This window comes from Lontra canadensis, unplaced genomic scaffold, assembly GCF_010015895.1.
Source record: "Lontra canadensis isolate GAN:19392208 unplaced genomic scaffold, GSC_riverotter_1.0 scaffold1, whole genome shotgun sequence".
NCBI classification, from domain to species: domain Eukaryota; kingdom Metazoa; phylum Chordata; class Mammalia; order Carnivora; family Mustelidae; genus Lontra; species Lontra canadensis.
Window position 1 is genome coordinate 125,465,798 of NW_022630995.1, and position 26,220 is coordinate 125,492,017.

General features: G+C 35.7%; 1 protein-coding gene and 1 pseudogene across 1 annotated transcript in view; one reads left to right on the plus strand and one right to left on the minus strand.

Annotated features, from left to right (window-relative positions):
- Positions 1–19,361, plus strand: part of TMEM144 (transmembrane protein 144) — a 38,826-nt gene extending 19,465 nt beyond the window's left edge. Inside the window, exons 7-12 of the mRNA XM_032863100.1 lie at positions 1,383–1,459; positions 3,536–3,654; positions 6,054–6,173; positions 7,428–7,525; positions 11,728–11,781; positions 18,188–19,361. Of these exons, the coding sequence (XP_032718991.1) occupies positions 1,383–1,459; positions 3,536–3,654; positions 6,054–6,173; positions 7,428–7,525; positions 11,728–11,781; positions 18,188–18,271 (552 nt within the window). The 3' untranslated portion in view covers positions 18,272–19,361. The remainder of the gene's footprint in view (positions 1–1,382; positions 1,460–3,535; positions 3,655–6,053; positions 6,174–7,427; positions 7,526–11,727; positions 11,782–18,187) is intronic.
- On the minus strand, positions 8,182–8,938 carry LOC116870920 (annotated as a pseudogene).
- Positions 19,362–26,220: the final 6,859 nt, after the last annotated feature.

The following is a 26,220-nucleotide window of genomic DNA, read 5'->3' on the forward strand; positions in this document are numbered from 1 at the left end:
GCTGTTTGACCTTGAAGAACCTGAATTAGTCTGGAGTAGCAAATCTATATTAAACAGGAACAACCTATAAGAGATCTGATAAAGCACAAGGGCCAGTGGCTACATACGCAAAAGTGATTGCAGGGCAAACCCCCATGGCCATGAGCCAGACTCCAGTCCTTCCTGTTTCAAGTCTCTCTTCTGTCTGCTCTGGGTCCAGTGCTATCCGAATGCCCTCAGAAAAGCCAGAGCCCTACACCCCCACAGCCACACTGTCTCCCTGGAAGGTGCAGGCTCTACTCCCTACTTCAAAATTAACATTTTCTTCTCCCTTCCTTCTTCCCCTTTCAAAACGCTTATCGAATAACGTGACTGAAATGTTAGTTAAGTTAACACTAAAGTTAACTAATAATTAGCTTCAGGATAAAAGGAAAGAGATTTATTAACCTATAGACATCTCTAATCTGGAAAATGTTGCAGAGAGAGAATGGAGGAATTGAGACAGAGTGAAATGTCCAATATTCCTTACCTCCCCTAGGGATTCACATACTTGCTGTCCAACCACTCTTCACACCTAGGGAGAGAAAAAGAAAAATGCAACTCTGAAAAAGATACATAATAGGTTAACTGCCTTAGATTTTTCTAGGCACGGTGGAAGGGTATAAGCAAACCAAGTGTAAAGATGCATAAACTGCATGATTGCGTAATAGGCAGCCATACATTATGAGCTCCTCATCACTGAAAAAAAGCATTGTTACCAAACTTGCGTGAACACATGACCAGTAATTCAAATCCAGTCTCTTAGCTCTTACAAAGGCATCAGGAGTATCACATTAAAGTAATTTCAGCTAAAATGCAAAGATGATTACATTTGACATTAGAACTATTATACATTGGCCTATAATTTTTCTTGACTTAGAATATTAACCTAAAAATGAATCTTAACCTCATCAAGAAACATGGCTGGAAATGTTTTATTAACTAATTCAGTTAAAGAAAACTGAATTTAAAAAGTACCTGTCCATTTTAAGTATCCCATAGAAGAATATGAGTTTTCGTTGGTTCTAATTTTTTTATAGATTATTAAAACGTGCAGATGAAACATAAACATTGTTAACTTACGTTACTTTTGATAGATGTATCAAAATAGCCATAGGTTAGACTGAAAAAATGTAAACAGAGAAGTTGCCAACTGCCCAACCTTTTCTGAATGAAAGAGTAACAGAATCACAAATGTTCCAATCTGAAGATAGGCCCAGGATCAGAATGCATAGTGTCACGTGCTCCTATTTTAAAGTCTGTTTGAGAAAGAAAGATTAAAAACATTGAAAATCTTCTTGACACCAGGGTGATTATCAGTTGAATGCTGTTTTTGTTTTGGTTTGTGCCACTATTTTCCATAGGTGATCAACAGCACTCAAGATTCCTGCCCTGACTGTTCCTGGGTGGATAGACTTTCTACAGCACAACAGCGCACAGTGTAAGAAGAGGTTCTGTTACCCTCTTTCTTATTTGGATAAAGTAAGGATTCCCGGGGTGAAGTGGTAGTCCTCTAAGTTCAAGAAGCAAATGGTAACATAGGTTTTGACCCTCATAGTTCCATGGTGGACAGACTTTCTTGTTTCCTGCTGAATTTTTAGGTAGGGAGGTCCGTGATCTCAGTGTTTCAAGAAATTCCTAAGCCACTGCAGTATCTCTAGCCAATAAGTAGCTGACAAAACCAACCTCCTTTTGCAGCACTTTTGTGCCTGAAGTGAAAGAGGTAATACAGGCCACAGCATGTATTAATCAACAGGCTCTCAGCAATTCTAGTCAAATTAGGCAATACACTTCTCTAATACTGCTTGGCCTCCAATGGAAATCCCTACACTCATATTGGATGATTTTATAATATCAAGATATTCATTTTCAAATATAGTAGTAGAATATTTTGGGTCCATAATAGTTATACCCCTCACTGTCATAAAGACTGAGTTTGGCTCACCAGGAACCCTGTATTTTAGAGTTTCTTGTGGTATATTTTTGGATTAGCAGAGAAATATGGAAATATGTAAGTGGTACCTTGCATTTTACAATCGGTGACTATTTTGAACTTTATGTGGTGACACACATAAGCGCTTCAAGAATATAAAGCATTTCCTCTGTTAGTATCCACACTAACCTCAGAGTGGGGAAGAGGCTGTGCCTGGTGCCTAAGAAATGCTCAATAAATATTTGAATCAATTGAGTGAAAGAATGAGCTCACAAACAAGCTTCAGAAGATAAATGCATTGCTGTTTTTGCTTAGAGTAAAACAGCTCTCAATAAAAGGCAACAACAAAAACAAGAACATTTTTTCACAAAGTTTCTCCCTTTTAAGGGAATATTTGTTAAGAAAAACATTTTTGATTGTCTCATGACCTGGTGTGTTACTCTGGTCTGTGTCTGGGACACCCCTTTCAGGACGATGGAGTCTAGGCTTCCCCATGACACAGGGATTTCCAGTGTGGATGGAACTGATTGTCAGGTTGGTCCTGTGAGTTCCTATTGAAATAGAATTTAAGAATTTGTTTTTACAGGGTGCCTGGATGGCTTAATCATTAAGCATCTGCCTTCAGTTTGGGTCCTGATCTCTGGGTCCTGGGATTAAGACCCCTGTGGGGCTCCCTGCTCTGCAGGAAGCCTGCTTCTCCCACTCCCGCTCCTCAAGCTTGTATTCCCTCTCTCGCTGTCTCTCTCTCTCTCTGTGTCAAATAAATAAATAAAATCTTTTTAAAAAAAAAAAAAAGAAGAATTTTTTTACGTTGAAAAGGAATGTTTTTTTGTTTGTTTTTGCCTAAAATTCTTTCCTGTTTCATGCCATTGCCCTTTATATTAAGTTAAAGGGAGTGTTCCAAAATATTAATCATCTCTCCCCAAAATTATTGGGAAACTTGCCTCATGCAAACGGAGCACAAGTCTCAGGAGTCCACATGGTTCCATTGCTTAAGATGAAATATTTTCTTTTTACAATAGGAAATGTTTTACCCAAAATTGCCAAATTATTTGATTAAATCAGCGCCTCCTGACCATACCCTAGTCAACGAAGGCATGGGCAAGTCCAGGGATATCAACAGTTCTTGAATGAGCATGCATTTAGTATTTTGTCTATCCTAGCCCTGTACTAGATATTGAGTGTTCAAAAAAGAAGCGTAAGGCATATAGTCAGTCCACAAATAGTTCATATTTAGAGAGCCAAGTTCATTATGCATAGCATAATGATATGCATATGATAGCAATGGTTACGTCTATGTTAGAACAATTTATAATGATAACCCATTATAATTTCTGTAAATCATATACTTCTAAAACTAGGAAGTGGGGGACAGAAACTGCACTTTCAGTCCTGATGCTGCTCTGACCCTAGAGGATATTGCATTGACTTTTTGACAGTCATAGAGCTTGAAATAGATGTGTGATTCTGCATAACTGCCTGTGATTTACACTTAGAAGCATGCTTTAGTTATGATTCCATTTGTGTGTTTGTCAGAAATATTGCTGTGGGCCAAGATTAACAGTGATGTGTTTGTTTTTTAAGGGGCTGCACTCTTGCAGTGATATCTGGAATACTCTATGGGTCTACATTTGTGCCCATCATTTATATCAAGGACCACAGCAAAAGAAATGACAGTATATACGCAGGGGCAAGCCAGTATGGTAAGAGTAAAACATTATTTTCCTTTATAAATGAACTCAATACCTTTTTTGCTACTTAAGCATATAAAAAGAACGTGATCATAGTAAATCCTGGTACATAGATTCGACTTGCTTTTTCATTGTAAGTGGTAGATTATAAAACCACTGAAGACTAAAAGTAATAAAGGACTGTTTGAGTCTTTTCATATGATCGTCAAAATACAAATATAATCAACTTTATTCTAGTCAGGGTTGATATAGGCTACTTAGATCTTAACACACAGTTCCTGGATTTACAGTAAAATTTGGAGATTATTTTCCAGTTAGGTAATCTCTGAGAAAATATGTATTCTTCTGCTCTTTTAAAAAAAGCTAAAGTGCAGTACATACCACTTTAAAATCAAGTAAAGGCCAAAGTATAACCTGCCTAAAGGTCAAAGTATAGCCTAGTCAGAGGATATTGTTTTTAAAGCATAGAGTAGTATATTGAAAAGCCCAACATAATGCCCCCAGATTATCTCAGTTTCTAGGGATAGATTGAGTCTGTCAGATATAAACTCAACACCACGTGCAATAGCCCTTGTACAGGCTCATCAGGAGATGAAAGAAGGTCTACTTCAGGGGTCCTATCATTTTGTTGAAACATGGCTTCCACCCATGAACTCATAAAGGAATGAGATCATAGGTAATAAAGTTCTAAATTGGATGGAACAGAAAATTAATGTGATCTACATTCAGATAAGGGAGAAATTTGGCAGGCAAAAGTCATGAAGGAGAGACTGATGACAAAACTGGGATTTGAAAGACTTTAACTGAGGGGCTAGACTGTGTAGACACCATTGTTTCTTCGTTCTTGTTTATATTCAGTCCAAATAACATTCAAATCTTTTATGAACTTGTCTTTTTTTTAAGGTATTCTACAAATACTTTTTGGGTTTTTAGTATTTTCATCTGTAAAGGATAAGAACCAATAAAAATAGAATAACATAAGATAAATTAAAAGAGAAGGAAAAACAAGAGTGAAAAAAGTAAAACAGAATCAGGAATGAGTCTAAAAACTGTAACATATTTTTACACTTGCTAGAAATGAGCCATAAATTTGGCTCTAAGATTTCTTATAGACACAAAGGAAATCAAATCTGTCCCACAATTCAGTGAACACAAGATAAAAAGAACTAATCATCCAGGAGTACGGTTGTTCTTGGTCCTGGGCCATAATAAATAATTTCAACAATCTCTTTACATAAATAGTACAATCAATCCTTAGGGACCTTTCTTACGACAACTTTAATGCCATCTAATAGGAACACACTTTATTCCACTTTATTAAAACATAATTCTAGGGAGGTGCAATTTTTTATTTCATTTATTTAACAAACATAAGTATTATATGCACTGTGCTAGCACTCTTCTAAGCACATTACAATAATAACTCAGTTGACCCTCATAACAACCTTATTAGTTAGGTACCATTATTATCCTTGTTTTACAGTTGAGAAAATTTAGACTGTGAGAGATTAGGTAATTTGCCCAATTCTCAAAATTAGCAAGTAGTAGATTGCAGATCCCACTCATGTGGTATGTGCTTTTATTAACGATGTTATGCTGTCCCTTGTGGTAGTTCATACACATGTTGTTCTTATATGATCCAGAAGTAGGGTTTAAGATTTTAGAAGAACAGACACACTGATTGACCTTCAAGCTTTTCTCCTTAAGCATGACCCCTCGCCTTTGCCAGAATTTCCTTTGAGAGAAACATTGAGTCTAGTATGACCTTCCCAGCCAAGAACCTATCATATACACATCTGTATGACTAAAGGACAGTCTGCTCAAACAGTCGGTGCAGTTGGGGTTTCTCAGATATTATACCACCATCATGTGTCATTAACTCCCCCATGTAATGAGGCCTATAGTAAACAACTAAATAAAACCCTTTTTGAGATAACTTCCTGAATATCCTCTCATATAGTTGTCATCTGCAACAGAGATGCTCGTCTCCAGATTGGTCACCATATAAAATTAGCACTCTCCCGTATTTTTCACATCACCCCCACTACTGTCTACTTGGAGATTTGCTACATTGGCATTAGTAAAATTAAGCCTGCAATCTATTTTTAAAAAGAAGATGGTTTTCACATAATATTTATAGTTTCTTATTTATCTTTCCAAGATAACCATAAAAATTAGCCTTCTAGATCTGATTATAGTAACTAATTTACTACTTAATATTTCTAAGTTTTAGATATGTTAATTAAAATTCTTTATAAACAGCATGTAGAAACCTAAGATCATAAAATATAATTAATAGTTCCCTTACTTTTAAGGTTAATTTTGGTGAGTTTGTTTTATTTTTGGAACCCTAAGTATATTTGAAATGAATAAAAGGATACATTTGAGAGTCTTATGGTCTGTATTTTCAGATTTAGACTACGTTTTTGCACACTTCAGTGGCATCTTTTTTACAAGCACAGTCTACTTTCTGGCCTACTGTATAGCCATGAAAAATAACCTTAAGCTATATCCTGAAGCAGTCTTGCCAGGTAATAATATTTACTACAACAAAATCTTCTTACTCTGTGAAAGTATTCTCTACTCACTTAGCTTGAATAATCATCTCCTGGAAACCAAGCCACCCTGTGTGTCTTTGTCTGTGTATATATGTTCATTACCTAGTTGCTCTGGCCCAACTCACCAGTAAATGGAAAAGATTTAAAAACCATGAAACTTGATATGAAATGCCAGTTATTATAGAACCTGAAACTTGAAAAATGAATCTAAGGTGATTTCCTATGCCAAAATACCTTGTGTATTGACAATCAGACTCTATTATTTCTTCTTCATTATCTAAGGATGTTTATTAAAAGTCAGAGTCAATAGAACTTTGTAGTCACTTAGGTAAACAAACATTTTCTCTGAAAAGGAAGGAGAAATCCGTTTTAGAGTTTGAAAAGGATATATGATAAATGCACATGCTTTGGACTTAATCCATTTGGCACTGGTGGTAAAAAAATATATATATATAGTTTCTTATTTTTTAGGAGTTTGCCATAAAGCAATATGGAATATAAGTCCACAAGGAAAAAATTTTAAGAACAAAATAAAGCATATGTCAGAGATTCATTTTGAATACCTGATTTGTTTAGGTCAAAGTATGCCCGTATACCATTATAAAAAGTGATAGAGTATTTATTGAACACCTAGATAAGTAACCTGAAAATTTTATCTGGTATTTCCATTCGAATTCTAGGAGCTTTTTTTTTCCCCCTTAAATGGTGTTCTCAGAGCATGCCCAGATCCATTATCTTCCCTAGATCCCTCTCCACTACCAAATCTTTATCTCAACTACAACTTTGGGTATTTTATTTAATGTCAATAAACTGAAAAGGTTGATAATTATACCCACAGCCATCAAGAAGAAAAAAAAATGACTCAGTTTCCAAATGGATCCTAAAACCATGTTGGCCAAATATGTCGATAAGAATGCTTTGATAGGGGGTGCCTGGGTGGCTCAGTGGGTTAAGCCTCTGCCTTCAGCTCATGTCATGATCTGAAGGTCCTGGGATGGAGCCCCACATCGGGCTCTCTGCTTAGAGGGGAGCCTGCTTACCCCCTCTCTCTGCCTGCCTCTCTGCCTACTTGTGATCTCTCTCTCTCTGTCAAATAAATAAATCTTTAAAAAAAAAAAAAAAGAATGCGTTGATAGGAGCACTTTAATATTCCCACTGTATCTAGAGTGTGGACTTTTCAGGAGAGGAACATGGCTTGTAAGTGTGCACTGTTTACGTGTGTTTCAGGATTCCTGTCAGGAGTTCTTTGGGCAATAGCCACCTGCTGTTGGTTCATAGCTAACCATGCTCTCAGTGCTGTGGTCAGTTTTCCGATAATCACTGCTGTAAGTAGCTGAATGTTTTTCCAAGTTGTTTTTCAAATGTAAATCTGATTTCTCTGAAGCATTCTTAGTGAATCACTAGGGACTATCATGGAGTTCAATTTTTTAGGAGTACAGTTTGTATGACAGATTCATGTAGATTCACCAACACCCTCTCATCTCATGTCCCTAATTGCTCAGGAAACATCGCTAACCTCATTTTAGCAGGTTTGTTCATCCTTGATATCCTTGCAGTTTTTGTCTGGTCATTTTACTTACTGTCATTTTGGATACATTGTAATTTTCTATTAATAACAATACTTATCTCTATGTAATATTTACAAATTAAAAATGCTTTTGTGTATATTCTAAATCTCCTGACAACCTTGTGAGACAGAAAGGACTTCAGACTCCTCATATGGTCCTTCGGTATTTTAAAAGGCTTTCAGAAAGTTCTAAAGCAAACTATTGTCTTTGGATGAGTCATGTGATTAAACATTAAGTTTTGCTTTGTGTTTACAACAAGGAGTAAATACAATGGGATAGTAATTCTTAACTGGTAACATTATTTCTTCAGAAGATATTATTTATTTTCTAGCACTAAATTCTTTTTTTTTAATATGAGCAATCATCTGATTTATAAAAAAAATGCAACAATATTTAAAATGATACAAATTATCAATTTCAAAACAATACCAAAAAGTGAGTGTATTTAACCATACTCAGCTCATAACAGGAAAAGGGTAAGAAGAATAATTCATGCTATAGCATGTTGCTAATATGAACCGGCAATAGAAAAAGTTGGTAAAGGAAGGCAGAGGAACTCTATCTTTTAAGAATTAGAACCGAGGGGCCCCGTAATCATCTGGCATCCGCTCAATGTTGTACCTATGGTTAGAAATGTACATGATGGGAACTCCAGGAATCTTCCGGATCCTTCATTTAAGGTCTCGGTCAACTGTGGCCACGATGTAACACTTGTGCTGAGTTACTCTCTGCACTAAGCAGTCATCTGCATAGGTTCCTTTGTGTGTGCATGGTAATCGTTCAAATCTTGGATCCTTGGCAATCCTTAGAGCCACTCTATACTTCTGTCCCAGTTTCTCAATTTCAGCCATTACACAGTCAGTTATACAAGGGATACACTTGGCATAAAGACAGTCCATCATTGACTGCACTAAGTCAAATTTGGCTTTAATGGAAAAGTTGATAAAGTTGGTATCAACCAGGATGTGGTAAGGTGGGCCCAGTCGTGTGTTATATTGGAAGAATAAGCAGGAAGGATGTTGGGGGACTTCTCTTTCCTTGAGTGCACTGGGATCTTTCTTTTCTTTTTTTTTTAGGTTTTAATCTATCCTTTTCTTTAAGCCTCTGATCTCGGAGACTAAGCATTCGCTTCATAATCACATACTTCCTTGCTTTCTTTTGCTTCCCCATCTTCACGTCGTGCTGTTGTTTCTTCCGGAATCATCTAGCACTAAATTCTTAATAGAATGTACCATATAGGGCCTTTTACAGGGGACACTAAATAACAATAAATACTATTTCTTTAAAAAAAAAAAAACTTATAATGGACAAGATTTGGTTTTTCTGTCACTGTTTCTTGTATTAAATTATGGTAAAGATTTAGGATAAAACATTAATGCCTAATTCCGTGGAAATAAATTGCTGAGGTAGGTGCAGTATGGGCAGAGAGTTGATGGGAGTAATCACCGTGGCTCTTGGAGACTTGCCTGTCAGAGGAACTATTCTCCAGCCACTGTGATATAAACAGTCTTCTCACCCACCAGGTTTAGCTTCTTTTGGTGCTTGGGGATTATTACCTGTGAATAACAGGTGTTTCTGGGACTTGAGGGAATTGGGAAAAATTGCTATTAGGTTCTTGCTTGGTTTCATTTTTGTTATTCTAGTCAAGAACAATATTTTCCACATACAGAAAAGATCCAGTCTTTTCTTTAAGGAACTTATATTCTTCTTTATTTCTTGAGAGAACTGGATTTTTTTTAACATCATTTTTTTTTAGTGGAAAATATTAAACATGCCCATCATCCAGCTTCAACAATGATAAATATGATCAACTTTATTTTATCAAAAGAGCACATTTTTTGTTATTCTAGCAGCACTGTTCTTCCCAGGTACATGTATTTCCACTGTTATATAGCCATTGGTAGCTAGATTGTGAATTTCTTGAAGGTAGCATCTATAGTTTATTACAAATAACATTTAATTAAAAAGGAGAGAGAGAAAGGAAGGAAGGAAGGGCGGGAAAGGGAGGGAGGGAGGAAGGAAGGAGAGGAGGAAATGGAATGGGAGGGAAATGGGAGGGGAAGAGGGAAGAGGTGGGGAGGGAAAAGAAAGAAAGAAAACAGAAGAAACGATGTAGCAGCAACAAGGGCTTGATATCTCTGCTCCAAGTCTTTGCTGACAAATCTGAAAGCTGTCTCAGTTTATCCAGAAGTTCAGCTTCTCAAGGTAGCTCAAGCTCACCTTGTTTTCAAAGGCTCATTTACAAATATGTAATTTATATTCATTTTACGAAAGGAAAATATGCAATCCTAATTGCCAAAACAGCTATGTCTCTTATCTAAGATGTGCTTCCTATTTGGCTCTCTTTTGCCCGAATCAAAGAGTATGTACATACTTTGACCTGTGCTTGTTTTACTTTTAGCAAAGCACCACTTTTTATAACCACATTACTCCTCGCAATAACCCTTAGACCATGTCTAAAGTAATATTTAGGAAGTGATCAGCCAAAAAGCCTCAAAGGTCAGTGATACCTTTTGGCATTGTCTTCTATCATGTTCTCTGAAGAGAAATAAATTTCCAGATTAGAGAGGATAAAATTCTTGAGCGATTGGCCTGATAACATTAGTATTATATTTCCTTTTCTATTGTTTCCTTCCATCCTGTCCAAAGTCAGTATGGAATTGCCTAAAGGACACAGATGCTTCTTGTTTGGTTTGGATTTTGAGGCTTAACATCTTACATCATTGATAAAAGACAGTTCCTTTGACCTATTTCTCTGGCGCTTTTGATGTTGAATTTTCCAGACACTGATAAACAGAGAGTAATGTATTTTTATTGCTTCACTTACATCCCTGGAGTGGAGTCAAACTTTGTTGACCCAGTCATGTAGACAATTGGAGTAGTGGAGGGCAAAAAAATCTGTTGGAATTGTTTATGAGAAACCCTTCCAGAGTTTGTGCAGGGCTGGAAAAGGAATCATAAAAATGCTGATACGATACACTTTCTCCACAAAGACCATGATTAATCCAAATACCATTTTTTTTTCCTTCTCAGCTAAAAACAGTTAATAAACTTGAATAGCTTTAAGTTTCAAACTGCAGAATCATTCTTTCTTTCCACCTCGTTTCTTCTCACTTACCTTTCCTAGATTATTTCATTCCTGTCTGAATAAATCTTTTGTTTATTTTTCCTTACATGGCTTTTCTATCATCCTATAATACTGTCTTTAGCATCCATTGGAGTTTAATGTCAGACATAGTTCACCACAATGCAATAGTACCAGTTTAAGAATTTTTTTAAAAGTGCAGTATTTGACAGGTCCAAAAGAACATACTACAGTTTCTTCAGTTATGAGATTGCTATATGGCAAATAAAGTTATAAATTATTCCCACACTTTGGGGGCACCTAGGTGGCTCAGTCGGTTAAATGTCTGCCTTCAGTTCAGGTCATGATCCCAGGGTCCTGGGATCGAGTCCCACTCCAGGTTCCCTGTTTGGTAGGGAGTCTGCTTCTCCCTCTCCATGCTCTCTCTCTCTCTCCCTGTCTCTCTCTCTCAAATAAAAATAAATAAAATCTTTAAGATAAATTATTCCTACACTTTCTCCTATTAATCCCATTTCTAGTGTCCTAAGCTCACTAGAAAAAAAAATAAATCATTTGCTTATTAAAATTTACTATAAATAGATCACATTTATTTATGTAAATCAAATAATAATATGACATCATCAATGTAATAAATATGAAAACTATAAAGAAACAAGAAAAATCTTTTTTTTTTTACTGACTGCTACCTTAGTTTAATGTTGAGTTAGTGTTGAGATTATGAATAGTTTTTCCTGACAATACTGTTATACTGTTTTTACAGTAGAAAGTTATTCAATGGAAGTATTAGGTCAGCTCTACAATATACTATATTTATGTAGAGTACAGGTCACAGAAAAAGTAACCAATTAAATTACAGTTTTTCTTTTTATTCAAGGGTCCAGGATTTATAGCTGCAATGTGGGGTGTCTTCATGTTTAAGGAAATACAGGTATGTATAAGAAAGGGGACAGATTAAGAAAACAGGTGTAGAGCCAGGTAAGAAAGGTATTTCATACCATGTTTGTGTCATTTTCTGAAAACTGTATGTGACCCCTAAGCACTTCTGCCTCAGATGTTCAAAATGTTATCATCCCTAACAAGGAAAGAAAATACTAAAGATATGATAAGTATTATGAAACATGTTTCTCTCCACTCCTGTAGCCAGTGAGAAAATGATTTAGTTACTTTTTATTTCCCATAAGAGATTTTGGTTACATAATCCAATAAATATGATAAAGGGAAATTTTATTTAATGTAAACTATGATCGATAAACAAAATGAAAGTTTTTTTTAATCCTAAAGATTAAAATATCCTTGAGGTAAATGGAATTTGGAATAAATTCTTCTGTTGGTTCTCATGCCTCCCAAAGGCCTCCATATTAAACCAGCAATTTTATAGGAAAATAGTATGGTAGCAGGTGACTACTACCCCTTCTCTTTCAAGTGCAAATGATAATGATTTAAAAATTCATTTATTAAATAGCTCTAGGATGTGTGTGTGTATTTTCACTAAAAATTGTTGTTAGGGACGCTTGGCTGGCTCAGCTAGTGGAGCATAGGACTCTTGATCTTCAGGTTGTAGATTGGGTGTAGAGATTGCTTAAAAACAAAATATTTTTTAAATATTTTTAATTGTTTTAGAATTTTTCCCATTAGCCTTTATTTGAGGAATATATGTGAATAGTATTTTGAAATAGTTTTTATTATAAATATATATAAATCAAAGACAGTCTGTCAAGGTAGCATAGATATATTTTCTGTCTTCATATGCAGCTGTAATAACAAATAATTCCTGCTTCTAAAAAGATCTGATGTTTCTAATCTCTGGGAACCAAAAAGCAACCTGTGTACCTGGATAATTCTTAAAATGATTATTCAATTTTAGATTTAAAATATCATTTCATTTATCCCAAGTGAAATGTTTTGATTTAGAAAGCCATAATTTGATAGCACAGGATTCTCAGACTTAAAAAATAATAAATTTGCTTAGGATATATGCACCAAGATCTTAATTTTTGTACTTTTTAAAATACAAAAGACAACTTAAAACATTTATAGATCCATAAATTGCTTCCATCCACATTTCTCATTTGTTTTAGTTAGGGTTGTTTTCCACAAAAAATAATTTTATGTCCAAAACATAATCTCTTTGCAAATATTTCTTCTGCCTCCCAAAGGATAATTACTGCTATTTAAGAATTGGGTTTTTATTAACCAGTATAACATCCTGAAGCCTTAGAAAACCACAAGTGAGCATAGCTTATTTGCAGTTACAGATAGAAAGAAGCACAAACAAAGAATAGATTTAATATAAAGTATTTGAAAATTCTTCTAGTCCCTACTACTGTATTAATTATACAAACTTAAAAAACCCACTTCCGTAGTTATAAGAACTTGAGAGAGAGAAAGAACCTCTAGCCATTCAGCCTAATGGTAATTCCTGACTCCTCTAAAATGATGCTAAAAGTCATTTTAAAAAAAGTTTTTTTTAAAGACACCTATAAAAAGACAGCTCAGATCGAATAGAGAAGAATTTTCTTAAAATGATAAGCCATGACCAAGTAGGGCTTAATTCAGGAGTGCCAGGAAAGTTTATAATATGCAAATTAATCAGAGTATTATAATATTAGGTAAACAGAAAAACTATGTGATAATATATATTCAAAAGACATAGGCTGAAATTAAAAACCAGTTTTTAATTAAGAGAAAACCTCTTAGAAGTGCTACAAATAGGAGAAATCTGTCTATCAAAAACAACATAGTTAGATAACACCTAAAAGTTCTCTCCCAATTATACCTCAGTAAAGCTGAGGAAAAAAGTTCGCTGTAAGTTGAAAGTCAAAGATTTATCCATATTATTCAGTATTTTCTGGAGATCCTAGCCAGTATGGTAAAATAAAATTAAAAAAATAAAATTGAAAAAGAAGAGAAATAGATGTAGGAAAGAAAAATGAGAAAACTGTCATTTGCATGTAACATTATCTGCTTTAGAAAGCTAAGTGAATCAGCTGAAAATCTCGAGATCTATTAAGATCATTTGGTAAGTTCTGAAATAGGATAAATATAAAATCAAAAACTTTTTAATATGCCACCAATAACCAATTTTAAAAAGGAAAATAAGGGAAACTGGATGGTTAAGTAGGTTAAGCGTCTGGCTCTTGACTTCAGCTCAGGTCATGATCTCGGTGGTCCTGGGATTGGGCTCCACGTAGGGCTCTGCGCTTAGTGGCAGGGGGTCTGCTTGAGGATTCTCTGTCTCCCTCTCCCTCTGTACTTTCCCCCACTAGTTCTCTCTTTCTCTCTCAAATAAGTAAATAAATATTTTCTTAGAAAATGAAAATAAATGCTATTAAAAATTACAAAAATTATAAAAATATAAGAAAATAATCAACAAGGAATTGTTAGATTTAGAAAATCAATCACTTCACCACAGAAGTTTCCTATAGAACATAAGAAAATATCAGAACAAATGGGGAAGCTTACCACATTCCTGACGGAGCAACTCACAATTGTTAGTAGGCAGTTGTTTCCAATTACATTCCGTGTGATTCCAACAAAATTCCAACGGAGTTCTATCTGGAATTTTGAAAGTGTGTTCTAAACTTTGGCCAAGTTTGGATGTAAATGTAAAGAGAAAGAAGACCAAGCTGGAAGCAAAGAATGACTTTTATTGACTTCTGGATTTAAAAAAAAAAAAGAAAAAGAAAAAAAAAGAAAAAAAAAACCTACTTATAAATCTGTCTACAAACAAAATTCAAAATTTAAGAAATATCCAGTGAGACTTGTAATAAAGTGAAGGTACCTAATTGCCTTTTAACAGGTAGTTTAAAGCCAAGTTTTAAATACTCTACCTGCCAACTCCTTTAAGAAAGAGCTAGGAACTAAACACTGAAACCAAAATCCTATTGGAATTTTTTTTTAAGATTTTACTTATTTGAGAGAGTGAGAGAGAAGGCAGGAGCAGGGGGAGCAGCAGGCAGAGGGAGAAGTAGGCTCGCCACTGAAAGCCCAATATGGAACTCCAACCCAGAACCCTGGGATCATGACCTGAGCTGAAGGCAGACATTTAACCAACTGAGCCACCCAGGCGCCCCCTATCAGAATTTTTTGAATTATTTTTCTTAGAAACAAGATAAGACCCTAGAGGAAAACAAAAGCAAAACATGTATCTTTCCTTTTAGGTCCTATTAGTTATGTCTTGAAGCAGTACTTGAAGACACATATTTGAAAGTCTACAACCTACAGCAGTAAGAACTTAATCTGAGATCCAAGCACTTTTTGTGCTAAAGAGTTTTAATGATTTTAGTTAGTCTTAATGCCATCCAGGCACCAGCTGGAGGCTTTTCCACTTTCCACAATGCTCTTTTATATCTGGTATTTGTTCATCTTTGAGAAGTTTGTTTTAGAATTTTACTTTTAGCTATTTTAAGCTAGATGTACATTATTATCTTTAGAAACAAACTTCAGACACAATGTCTACAGAAGTAACAATGCGGGGAATTACTACCACAACAGTTTATAGGTCAATAGCTACTCCCAGATAAAGAATGGGATTATCTGTTATCTTAGTAGCTGTTTCAGAGATCCAAGTTTAAAACTTTTTGCTTTGGGGAGAATGTTAGCATGATCTTTCTAAGTGTTAAGATTCACTTTTCACAAAGGGAAAATATTGCTATCGCCCAAATATAATCGGTCTTTGTCTTTAGGAGACTGGGCAGTTTAGATAGATTCTTAACCTTAAAAGGGAAAAATATTTTAATCTCTGAGAACATCATTCTTCTGACTACGTAGACAATAAAGGAGAGAGCCCAACAAAGTATTCACATAATTAGGTTGTATAAAGTGCTGATAATTGTTTTTCTTATTTTTTTAAAGGTTTTATTTATTTGACAGAGAGAGAGACAGCAAGAGAGGGAACACAAGCAAGGGAAGTGGGAGAGGGAGAAGCAGGCCTCCTGCTGAGCAGGGAGCCCAGTGCAGAGCTTGATCCCAGGACCCTGGGATCATGACCTGAGCCAAAGGCAGATGCTTAATGACTGAGCCACCCAGGCACCCCTATTTTTCTTATTTAAGTCATTGTATCAATTGTCTAATTCACAAAGGAGATTTGGGAATCGCCTGATTGTATTCCTTCTCTCAGCATATATTTGAGTGCCTACTCTCCATCAGTGCTGATATCTAGGTAAAGTTGCAGTCTTTAAAACTGACAAGATGTCAGGGAAACTTAAAGCTCAGAAAGAGAGAGAGAGAGAGTTTGAGAGTGTGTGTGTGCATGTGTGTGCGTGTGCGCACGTGCGCGTGCACACACGAGCACGCCCAAGCACGTAAATAAGCTGCTCTGTACTTGGCAAGGCTTTGTGGTGCTTTCATTTGTGGAACTTGCATTAGAGTGACTTCTGGTAGTACTCATACTCACAGTGAATCAGAAACTTCAGTTGGCCCCAGCCCAACTTAAAAGACCTCTCCCTGTCATCAAATACAGATCATTTCATCCATTTTCCCAATTCTTTATGAAGTTGAAGAAAAAAGATATGAGCTTTTGGAATTTTGGCTATGTATTAATTGATATTAATGTTAGTAAGAGATAAAAATAATATTATATGATTTGACAGTCAAGAGATCTCGGTGCTGTTTTAGAATTTTATCTGAAGTTAGGGAGGTACTGGTCCTGTTTTACTTTGTAATGTTCAAACCTTGCTTTAGAGCATCAGGACTTACAATTAAAGAGGGACATAGTGTGACAACCATTAAGATGGAAACAGCCAAGGAGCCTGAAACTATTTCATATGAAACATGGTCAAAGAAGCTAAAATAATGATCCAGAAAATATAAGCTTTAAGAGCATAAGACAGTTATTTTTTTTAATATTTGAGGGTTTATCTTTTGGGATAGAGATTAAAATTGGTCTATCTGTACCTCTGGAGATAGATAGAACTTACAGTGAATAGGAACACCTGGGTGTCTCAGTTGGTTAAGCATCTGCCTTTGGCTCAGGTCATGATCTCAGGGCTCTGGGTTGGAGTTCCATGTTGGGCTTTCAGCGGGGAGCCTGCTTTTCCCTCTCCCCCCGCCTCTCTACAACGTTCATGCTCCCTCCCTCTTTCTCAAATAAAAAAATAAATTTTTGAAAAGGAGAACTTAAAGTAAATAAAATATCTCTACTTAACACAGAAAGATACTTCTTTGTTAGGGACACTGGAGTGGACTGTCAGTTAAGCATCCAAATCTTGATTTCAGCTCAGGTCATGGTCTCAGGACAATGAGATAGAGCCTGGTGGTCAAACACTGAACTCAGTGGGGAATCTTTTTGAGATTCTCTCTCTCCCTCTGCCCCTTCCCTCTCTCTAAAATAAATAAATAAATAAATTGTTTTTAAAAATTTAGATACTTCTTTGTTAATAAAAGGTGGACTGGCTACATTGGGAAGTAGTTGTCAGTGTTTCCTGTCTTTAATACCAGTGCACGTACCCCTAGCTGGGCAAAGCAAACTTAGTCTCTGTTTCTTCCTCACCCTTCAGATCCATCTCTGTCTCTCCATCTGCACCTCAGCACCTTTGCCCAGGAAGGTTGTCGTTGCCTCCTTCATCATCTCCTTACACCTATTCTGGACCCCTCCAATCTGTTCACCATCTGCAAAAAAAGGGTGGACTTTATGAAATGTGAATCCCATCTTTTCACCACATCCAGCTGCCTGTTTCTTTAATGTCTTCCCATTACTTGGAAAAATAAAACCCCAAAGTGTACGTGGACTGTGAGATCCCCAGAAGCTCTGACCATAGCTTTCCAACCTGGTTTTGCTGTTTGACTCTCATAATCTGTGGGCACACTGCCTTCCTTTCAATCCCTGGCAAGTATCACACTTAATCTTACAACAGAGATTTGCACATAAAATTCCTTCTACCTGGAACCCCTACTTGTTTCCCTGCCCGATTAATTGGTACTTATGGTTAGAAGCTTAATTCCTCACCCTCCAGACCAGCCTCACCAAGGTTTCTTTGTAGCCCCCCTCAGAAACAATCATGGTCATTTACTTATTAACACCCCTCTCGCTTCGTAGCATTCTTTCTGTGATGATTAACTTCTATCTCCCATCAGGGCACATTTCCTCAGCATTTTAACCCCTGCATATGTTGCTGCAAAGTGGGTGCCCACATGTATTTACTGAGTGGATGAATTAGGAAGGTTCTAATGGGTTTTTGAGAGAGACGCTGGATGATTATTTGGCGGGATAGCAAAAGGCATACTGGTGGATAGAGCAGATGGTTAGTAAGGTCCCTAGAAATCTTGACATTCTGTGTTTTCTGCATGTTTTATTCATGTTTCCTTAATTACACTTACTTTTTTTTATTATTCAGGGTCTACAAAACTACCTATTGATGATATTTGCATTTTTCATCATCTTGACTGGAGCATTATGCACCGCTTTCTCCAAAATCTAACAATCACAAGACCAGCAGATGGCAGCAGTGAGTAAGAGAACCCTGCTACAGGACTTGAGTGATTATGCTGAGAAGAGAGTTCATTTTCTTCCAGCAAAGGGATCTCAACCCGTCTTGGACTGGGTAAATGATTTTTTTTTTTTTCCACAAACGTGAGAATAAAGGAGAACTAAGTTTCAATCTAGTAAAAAAATGGAAAATTCTTCTAATGAACTATTTATGATGGTAGGACTTTACTGGGTGACTAAAATGTCGGCCTTTTACAGCATTATAGCCAAGAGTGCTCCTTTTACCACAATACACACTCGGTGTTGCATAATCAGCAAAACAGGGTGAAGTTCATATACACAAAGAATTTTATACATGTCCAAGTTTCCAACGTATTACCCTCGTTAATGAAGAGGCAGAAAAATGTTGGGGAGAGAAATGGGGAGAATACCTACCTTAAAATAGAATTAGACTCCAAAGCTATCTATATCCTTTGCCAGAAAAAGTAAATGTCAGTGTTAGTAATTGAATATGAAAAAGGCCATTTCATTTTTTGCCCAAACTTAATTTTACTTCAAGTTAATATTGCTCAACTCTACGTCATCCCCTCATCTTAGCTCAAAATGCTTTTGATTATCTCCAGATAAAATCCATCTTCAGAGCACAAAAATTTCCAACCATTGAGAATATGTGTCTAATACACATACAGACATATGCAGGTAGACACACGTAAATACACACATGTATATGTCTGTATGATTCTAAACTTGGGGGGAATTCTAGAGTTGCTATAGTGAGGGTCCAGCTTATTAGAGTAAGAATTTGCAGGGGTCAAACACTTTGAATGTAAAATTTATTATTATTTTTCTGAACTATACCTTTCTAAAATCTCTTTTTAAACTGGAAGTTTTCTTCCTGTTTTAACTGGTGGTTTCCATTAGGGAAAAAAAATTAATGGACATGTTATTTTTATATATATATCAAAAGAGACAGAATAGCATTCTGCTTATGTGTTTGTACTCTGGTACTAACCCAGGTGGGTTTCATCTTCATTGTATGACTTTGAAGAAGTTCCTGAGCCCCGTGTATCAGATTCCTCATCTATAAATAATAATGATAATAATAATGGTTATTGTAAGGCTGAAATTAGTTAAAATCCATAACATGTTCATGAGTATCTGGCACTTGGCAAACATTGTATAAGTCTTAGCTATAATTATTATCTATTGTTTAAGAAAGAAGATGTGTCTATGGATTGGAAGATATTTTGTAAGAGCTACTGGTCTCACCACCAACCCATCCAAACAACTAATTATTATTCATTCCTCTATATGAGTACAATTTAAATAATGATACTGGAATCTCTATTTCATTATTGAATTCTTTGATTGTAACACCTTACCAAAACTCATTTGAATTTTAACCGGAGGTACCACTAAATTATGTTGATAACTTTAAATAAATTGACATGACAGAAAAGCTATTTTGCTTACTTGAATATATTTTCAAATTTCATATTGATTTAATTTAATTATTTAATTAAGCATTTAATTATTCTGTAGTTGAGAATGCCAATTTATACACAAAATTTTAAATGTGAAGTAAAACAATTACAGAAGAAAAATGAGGAAAAAATCTTATTACCACTATACAGTTTCTGCTACCACAAAATGCTGTTAGTGTTAAGAGTGTTAAGAGGTAAGGGTAGTGAGGTTGGGGGCAGGGACAAGCTTTTCAAAATGGTTACCATGTAGAAAACTTGCTATGTAGAGATTAGTCTAAATAAGTGATTACCAAATTTCTACTTTCTTTGCTAAATTTAAGAAATTAACACCTATCTCTCCAGAACTTTTGAGGCTTTGTTTTTCCTTGTCTAGTATGGTCAGATTCTTGTGTTTTAACTTTTTCTTGCTTCGCTTTCTGTCTCTGTGTACAGAGAAGGCACTACCTTAAGTAGGGGAGTGGCAGGCCAATGAGGCCAGCATCCAGATTATGGGAATTGTTTATTATCAGAATAAAAACTCCTAACTTCTCAAAATTCCTAATGGGTTTTATGGAATTAATAGTACAACATTTCCCCAGAGTTAACAAATCTCCATTCCTCTTGTATTCATTTATTTGTACTACGTATATGTATCAGTATTTGTGAGCTGAAAAACATATTTGAGTTAAAAAGGCAAATTGTAGAACCATGTGCAAATATGATACCATTTAGGTAAAATTTTAAGAATCAAAATAGTTTATATTTTTCTATAAATATGATTCTATAAATATGATTTCTATAAATAGAAAATCAGAAAAATACATATACAAAGGTCATAATAATGTTTGCCTCTATGAGGATAAAAGAGATAATGGCAACACTGGGGTCAATGTGAACTTGAGCATTATCTGTAATACTCTAATTTTTATGGCAATGAATTCATATTTTTTTCTTTAATATCTGTTAAAGAGTCAATAGCAAAAGAACTCCAAACACATGTCTAAATGTTGAAGTAATTAACACTAAGTAAGGAAAATATGGGTGTATGTTTTTTTCCTCATTTTTTTTAGTACTTTTTAATTTCAAAGCAAGCATGCACATGCACAGACAAATAAAAGAGATCAAGGCAAAGTTGGGAAATTTTCCAACTTAAAAGTCCCACCTTCTAAGGATAGAATCTAGAAACTCACTTTCCTAGCCTCCCTTACAGTAGGATGTGTCATTCATGATTATATAGCCTCCAAATAGACAAAGTAATCTAGAATGACAGAAAACAAATTATGGTAGCCTGGGACATGAGGGTTAACTACGAAGAGTATAAGGGAAACTTACGGGTTGCTGGAAGTGTCCTGTATCTAGATTCTAGTGGTGACTACATGAGTGTGTATATTTGCTCATAATAGTCTCCACCTGAGTGGGAGAATTTTATTGGATGCAAAATATACCTCATTAAAGTTGATTAAAAGTTTATTAAAATAGGCTATCTTTGTGTGTGTGTGTGTGTGTGTGTGTGTGTGTGTGTGTGTGTTTTAATGAGGCCAAATTTCTGAAACAAGTGTTTTAGGTAGGTCACAGAATATCCAGCAGGACCATGGAATTGATGTTGGAGGCTACATAATCAGGAACAATACATCCTACTGCAAGAAAGGATACTATATTTTATGAAAAAAATTTTTGCCTCTTTTGAGATAATCATGTTTTTTCTTTTTACTCTGTCAATATAGCAAATTACATTTATTACTTTTCAAATATTAAACCAATTTTGGATTCCTCTTGTAAACACTACTTAGTCATGATGTGTTTTAGGCCTTTCTATATATTGCTGGATTTAATTTGCTTTTCTGTTCATGATGGATATTGTTCTGTAATATCAGGGTAATGGCTTTAAAAAGTTTGCAAAGGATTGGTACTATTCTTCCTTAAATGTCTGGTAGAATTCAAAAGTAAATCTATCTAAGGCTCATTTTCTTCATATATAGGTTGATTCACATCATCTATTTCTTGATTGAATTTTCTTAATTTTTTTCTTTCAAGGAATTTACTCATTTCATATACATTAAGATTATTAGTATAGTATTGTTTATAATACTTCTTCATTCTCCTTTTCATATCTATAGGATCTGTAGTAATATCCACTTTCTTTTTTTTTTAAGATTTTATTTATTTACTTGACAGACAGAGATCACAAGTAGGCAGAGAGGCAGGCAGAGAGAGAGAGGAGGAAGCAGGCTCCCTGCTGAGCAGAGAGCCCAATGTGGGGCTCGATCCCAGGACCCTGGGATCATGACCTGAGCCGAAGGCAGAGGCTTTAACCCACTGAGCCACCCAGGTGCCCCAATTGTCTACTTTCTCATTCTTGATATTGATAATTTGTTCCTTCTCTTTCTATGAACATTCTAGCTGAAAGTTTATGAATTTTATTCATCCATTCAATAAATTAGCTGTAGATTTACTTGAGTTTTCTCTACCCTTTTTTTCTCTTCAATTTCATTGATTTGTGTTCTCTATTATTTATTCTGTTTCTTGTAAGTTTTTAACTTGCTCTTATTCTCCACCCCCCCTCCTCTTTTTCTGTATCTCCAATTATACATACATATATTCTACCTTCCTTGATCTTCCCAAATTCTAATTTCTATCTACTTAACTCGGGAAGCCTTTTGGGCTCTGTGTTCCTCCTTACAACACTGCAGCCTGTAAACTCTATGTAGGCAGTAAAATTGAAAAATTACAGTGCTCAGCTTATTCAATTCCCCTTCTGACAAGGATCATGGTCATGTCCAGCGTTTGGTCCAATGTTTCATACGTTTTGCCCATTTTGCTGTTTCTTCAGTGTATAAAGATTAACATGGTTCCTATTACTCCATCTTTACAAGAATTAGAAATTCTCTGATTAGCATTTTGTTATATTTTAATTTCAACTTCTCCTCCATCACATTTTCATGAATAGCAACATCAAAGAATAATTAGGCATTCTAGTTGGTTGGATATGTCTCCCCCCAAAATATGTCTAAGTCCTAATTTCTAATAGTTGTGAGTATGACCTTATTTGGAAATAGGGTCTTTGCAGATGTAATTAAATTAAGGATCTCAAGATGTGATCATCTTGGATTTAAGATGGACTCAAAATCCAATGACTAGTATCCTTATAAGAGAAAAGAAAGAGATTATTTGATACAGAACATGAGAAGAAAGCCACATGAAGATGGAGGCAGAGATTGGAGTGATGTAACTACAACCCAAGGAAGGTGAAGGATTGTGGGAAGACACTGAGCTAGGAGGCAGGCTTGGAAAGTGGTTCTCCTTCAGATCTCCTGAAGGAACCAACCGTCCCAGACTTTTAGCCACTAACTGTGAGAAAATAAATTTCTGTTGTTTTAAGCATTCAAGTTTGTGATAATTTATTGTCTCATCCCTAGGAAACTAATCCAATGATCTTACAAAATAAGACACACAAATGCAACCTATAACCTTTAATACTGGCAATACTACTATCCAGATAAAGATGTTGGCCAAGCTGCAAAGCAAACACAGAATAAGTAGGAAAATTACATGTTGTAAAGATCTCGAAAAGTGGCTTTTTGTCTTAACAGAGTTAAGTAATTTATCTTTGGATAATACAGGATGGGGCATACCTCTCTTCCTCTATAAAATGCAATAGAATATGTCAGATGCAGAAAAACTCACCCCAAAAAAAATAACAAGAGGCAATACCAAAGGCTAGGGACCTAATCAATACGGACATTGGTAATATGTCAGATCTAGGGTTCAGAATGATGATTCTCAAAGTTCTAGCCGGGCTCAAAAAAGCCATGGAAGATATTAGAGAAACCCTCTCGGGAGAGATAAAAGCCCTTTCTGGAGAAATAAAAGAACTAAAATCTAACCAAGTTGAAATCAAAAAAGCTATTAATGAGATGCAATCAAAAATGGAGGCTCTCACTGCTAGGTTAAATGAGGCAGAAGAAAGAATTAGTGATATAGAAGACCAAATGACAGAGAATAAAGAAGCTGAGCAAAAGAGGGACAAACAAATACTGGACCACGAGGGGAGAATTCGAGAGATAAGTGACACCATAAGACAAAACAACATTAGAAAATTGGGATTCCAGAAGAAGAAAGAGAGAGGGGAGCAGAAGGTATATTGGAGAGAATTATTGGAGAGAATTTCCCTAATATGGCAAAGGGAATAAGCATCAAAATCCAGGAGGTGCAGAGAACCCCCCTCAAAATCAATAAGAATAGGTCCACACTGCGTCACCTAATAGTAAAATTTACAAGTCTTAGCGACAAAGAGAAAATCCTGAAAGCAGCCTGGGAAAAGAAGTCTGTAACATACAATGGTAAAAATATTAGATTGGCAGCAGACTTATCCATAGAGACCTGGCAGGCCAGAAAGAGCTGGCATGATATATTCAGGGCACTAAACAAGAAAAAAATGTGCCCGAGAATACTAAATCCAGCTAGGCTATCATTGAAAATAGAAGGAGAGATTAAAAGCTTCCAGGACAAACAAAAACTGAAAGAATTTGAAAACACCAAACCAGCTCTACAGGAAATATTGAAAGGGGTCCTCTAAGCAAAGAGAGACCCTAAAAGTAGTAGATCAGAAAGGAACAGAGACAATATACAATAACAGTCACCTTACAGGCAATACAATGGCACTAAATTCATATCTCTCAATAGTTACCCTGAATGTTAATGGGCTAAATGCCCCAATCAAAAGACACAGGGTATCAGAATGGATAAAAAAACAAAACCCATCTATATGTTGCCTACAAGAGACTCATTTTAAACCTGAAGACACCTCCAGATTTAAAGTGAGGGGGTGGAAAATAATTTACCATGCTAATGGACAACAGAAGAAAGAAGGAGCAGCAATCCTTATATCAGATCAATTCGATTTTAAGCCAAAGACTATAATAAGAGATGAGGAAGGACACTATATCAGACTCAAAGGATCTGTCCAACAAGAAGATCTAACAATTTTAAATATCTATGCCCCTAATGTGGGAGCGGCCAACTGTATAAACCAATTAATAACAAAATCAAAGAAACACATCAACAAGAATACAATAATAGTAGGGGACTTTAACACTCCCCTCACTGAAATGGACAGATCATCCAAGCAAAAGATCAACAAGGAAATAAAGGCCTTAAATGACACACTGGACCAGATGGAAATCACAGATATATTCAGAACATTTTACACCAAAGAAACAGAATACACATTCTTCTCTAGCGCACATGGAACATTCTCCAGAATAGATCACATCCTCGGTCCTAAATCAGGTCTCAACCAGTATCAAAAGATTGGGATCATTCCCTGCATATTTTCAGACCACAATGCTCTGAAGCTAGAACTCAATCACAAGAGGAAATTTGGAAAGAACCCAAATATATGGAGACTAAACAGCATCCTTCTAAAGAATTAATGATTCAACCAGGAAATTAAAGAAGAATTGAAAAAATTCATGGAAACAAATGATAATGAAAACACAACGGTTCAAAACCTGTGGGACACAACAAAGGCAGACCTGAGAGGAAAATATATAGTGGTACAAGCCTTTCTCAAGAAACAAGAAAGGTCTCAGGTACACAATCTAATCCTACACCTAAAGGAGCTGGAGAAAGAACAAGAAAGAAACCCTAAACCCAGCAGGAGAAGAGAAATCATAAAGATCAGAGCAGAAATCAATGAAATAGAAACCAAAAAAACAATAGAACAAATCAACGAAGCTAGGACCTGGTTCTTTGAAAGAATTAACAAGACTGATAAACCCCTGGCCAGACTTATCAAAAAGAAAAGAGAAAGGACCCAAATAAACAAAATCATGAGTGAAAGAGGAGAGATCACAACTAACACCAAAGAAATACAGATAATTATAAGAACATACTATGAGCAACTCTACGCCAACAAATTTGACAATCTGGAAGAAATGGATGCATTCCTGGAGACATATAAACTACCACAACTGAACCAGCAAGAAATAGAAAGCCTGAACAGACCCATAACCAGTAAGGAGATTGAAACAGTCATCAAAAATCTCCAAACAAACAAAAGCCCAGGGCCAGACGTCTTCCCGGGGGAATTCTACCAAACATTTAAAGAAGAACTAATTCCTATTCTCCTGAAACTGTTCCAAAAAATAGAAATCGAAGGAAAACTTCCAAACTCATTTTATGAGGCCAGGATCACCTTGATCCCAAAACCGGACAAGGATCCCATCAAAAAAGAGAACTAAAAACGAATATCTTTGATGAACACAGATGCGAAAATTCTCACCAAAATACTAGCCAATAGGATTCAACAGTACATTAAAAGGATTATTCACCACGACCAAGTGGGATTTATTCCAGGGCTGCAAGGTTGGTTCAACATCCGCAAATCAATCAATGTGATACAACACATTAATAAAAGAAAGAACAAGAACCATATGATACTCTCCATAGATGCTGAAAAGCATTTGACAAAGTACAG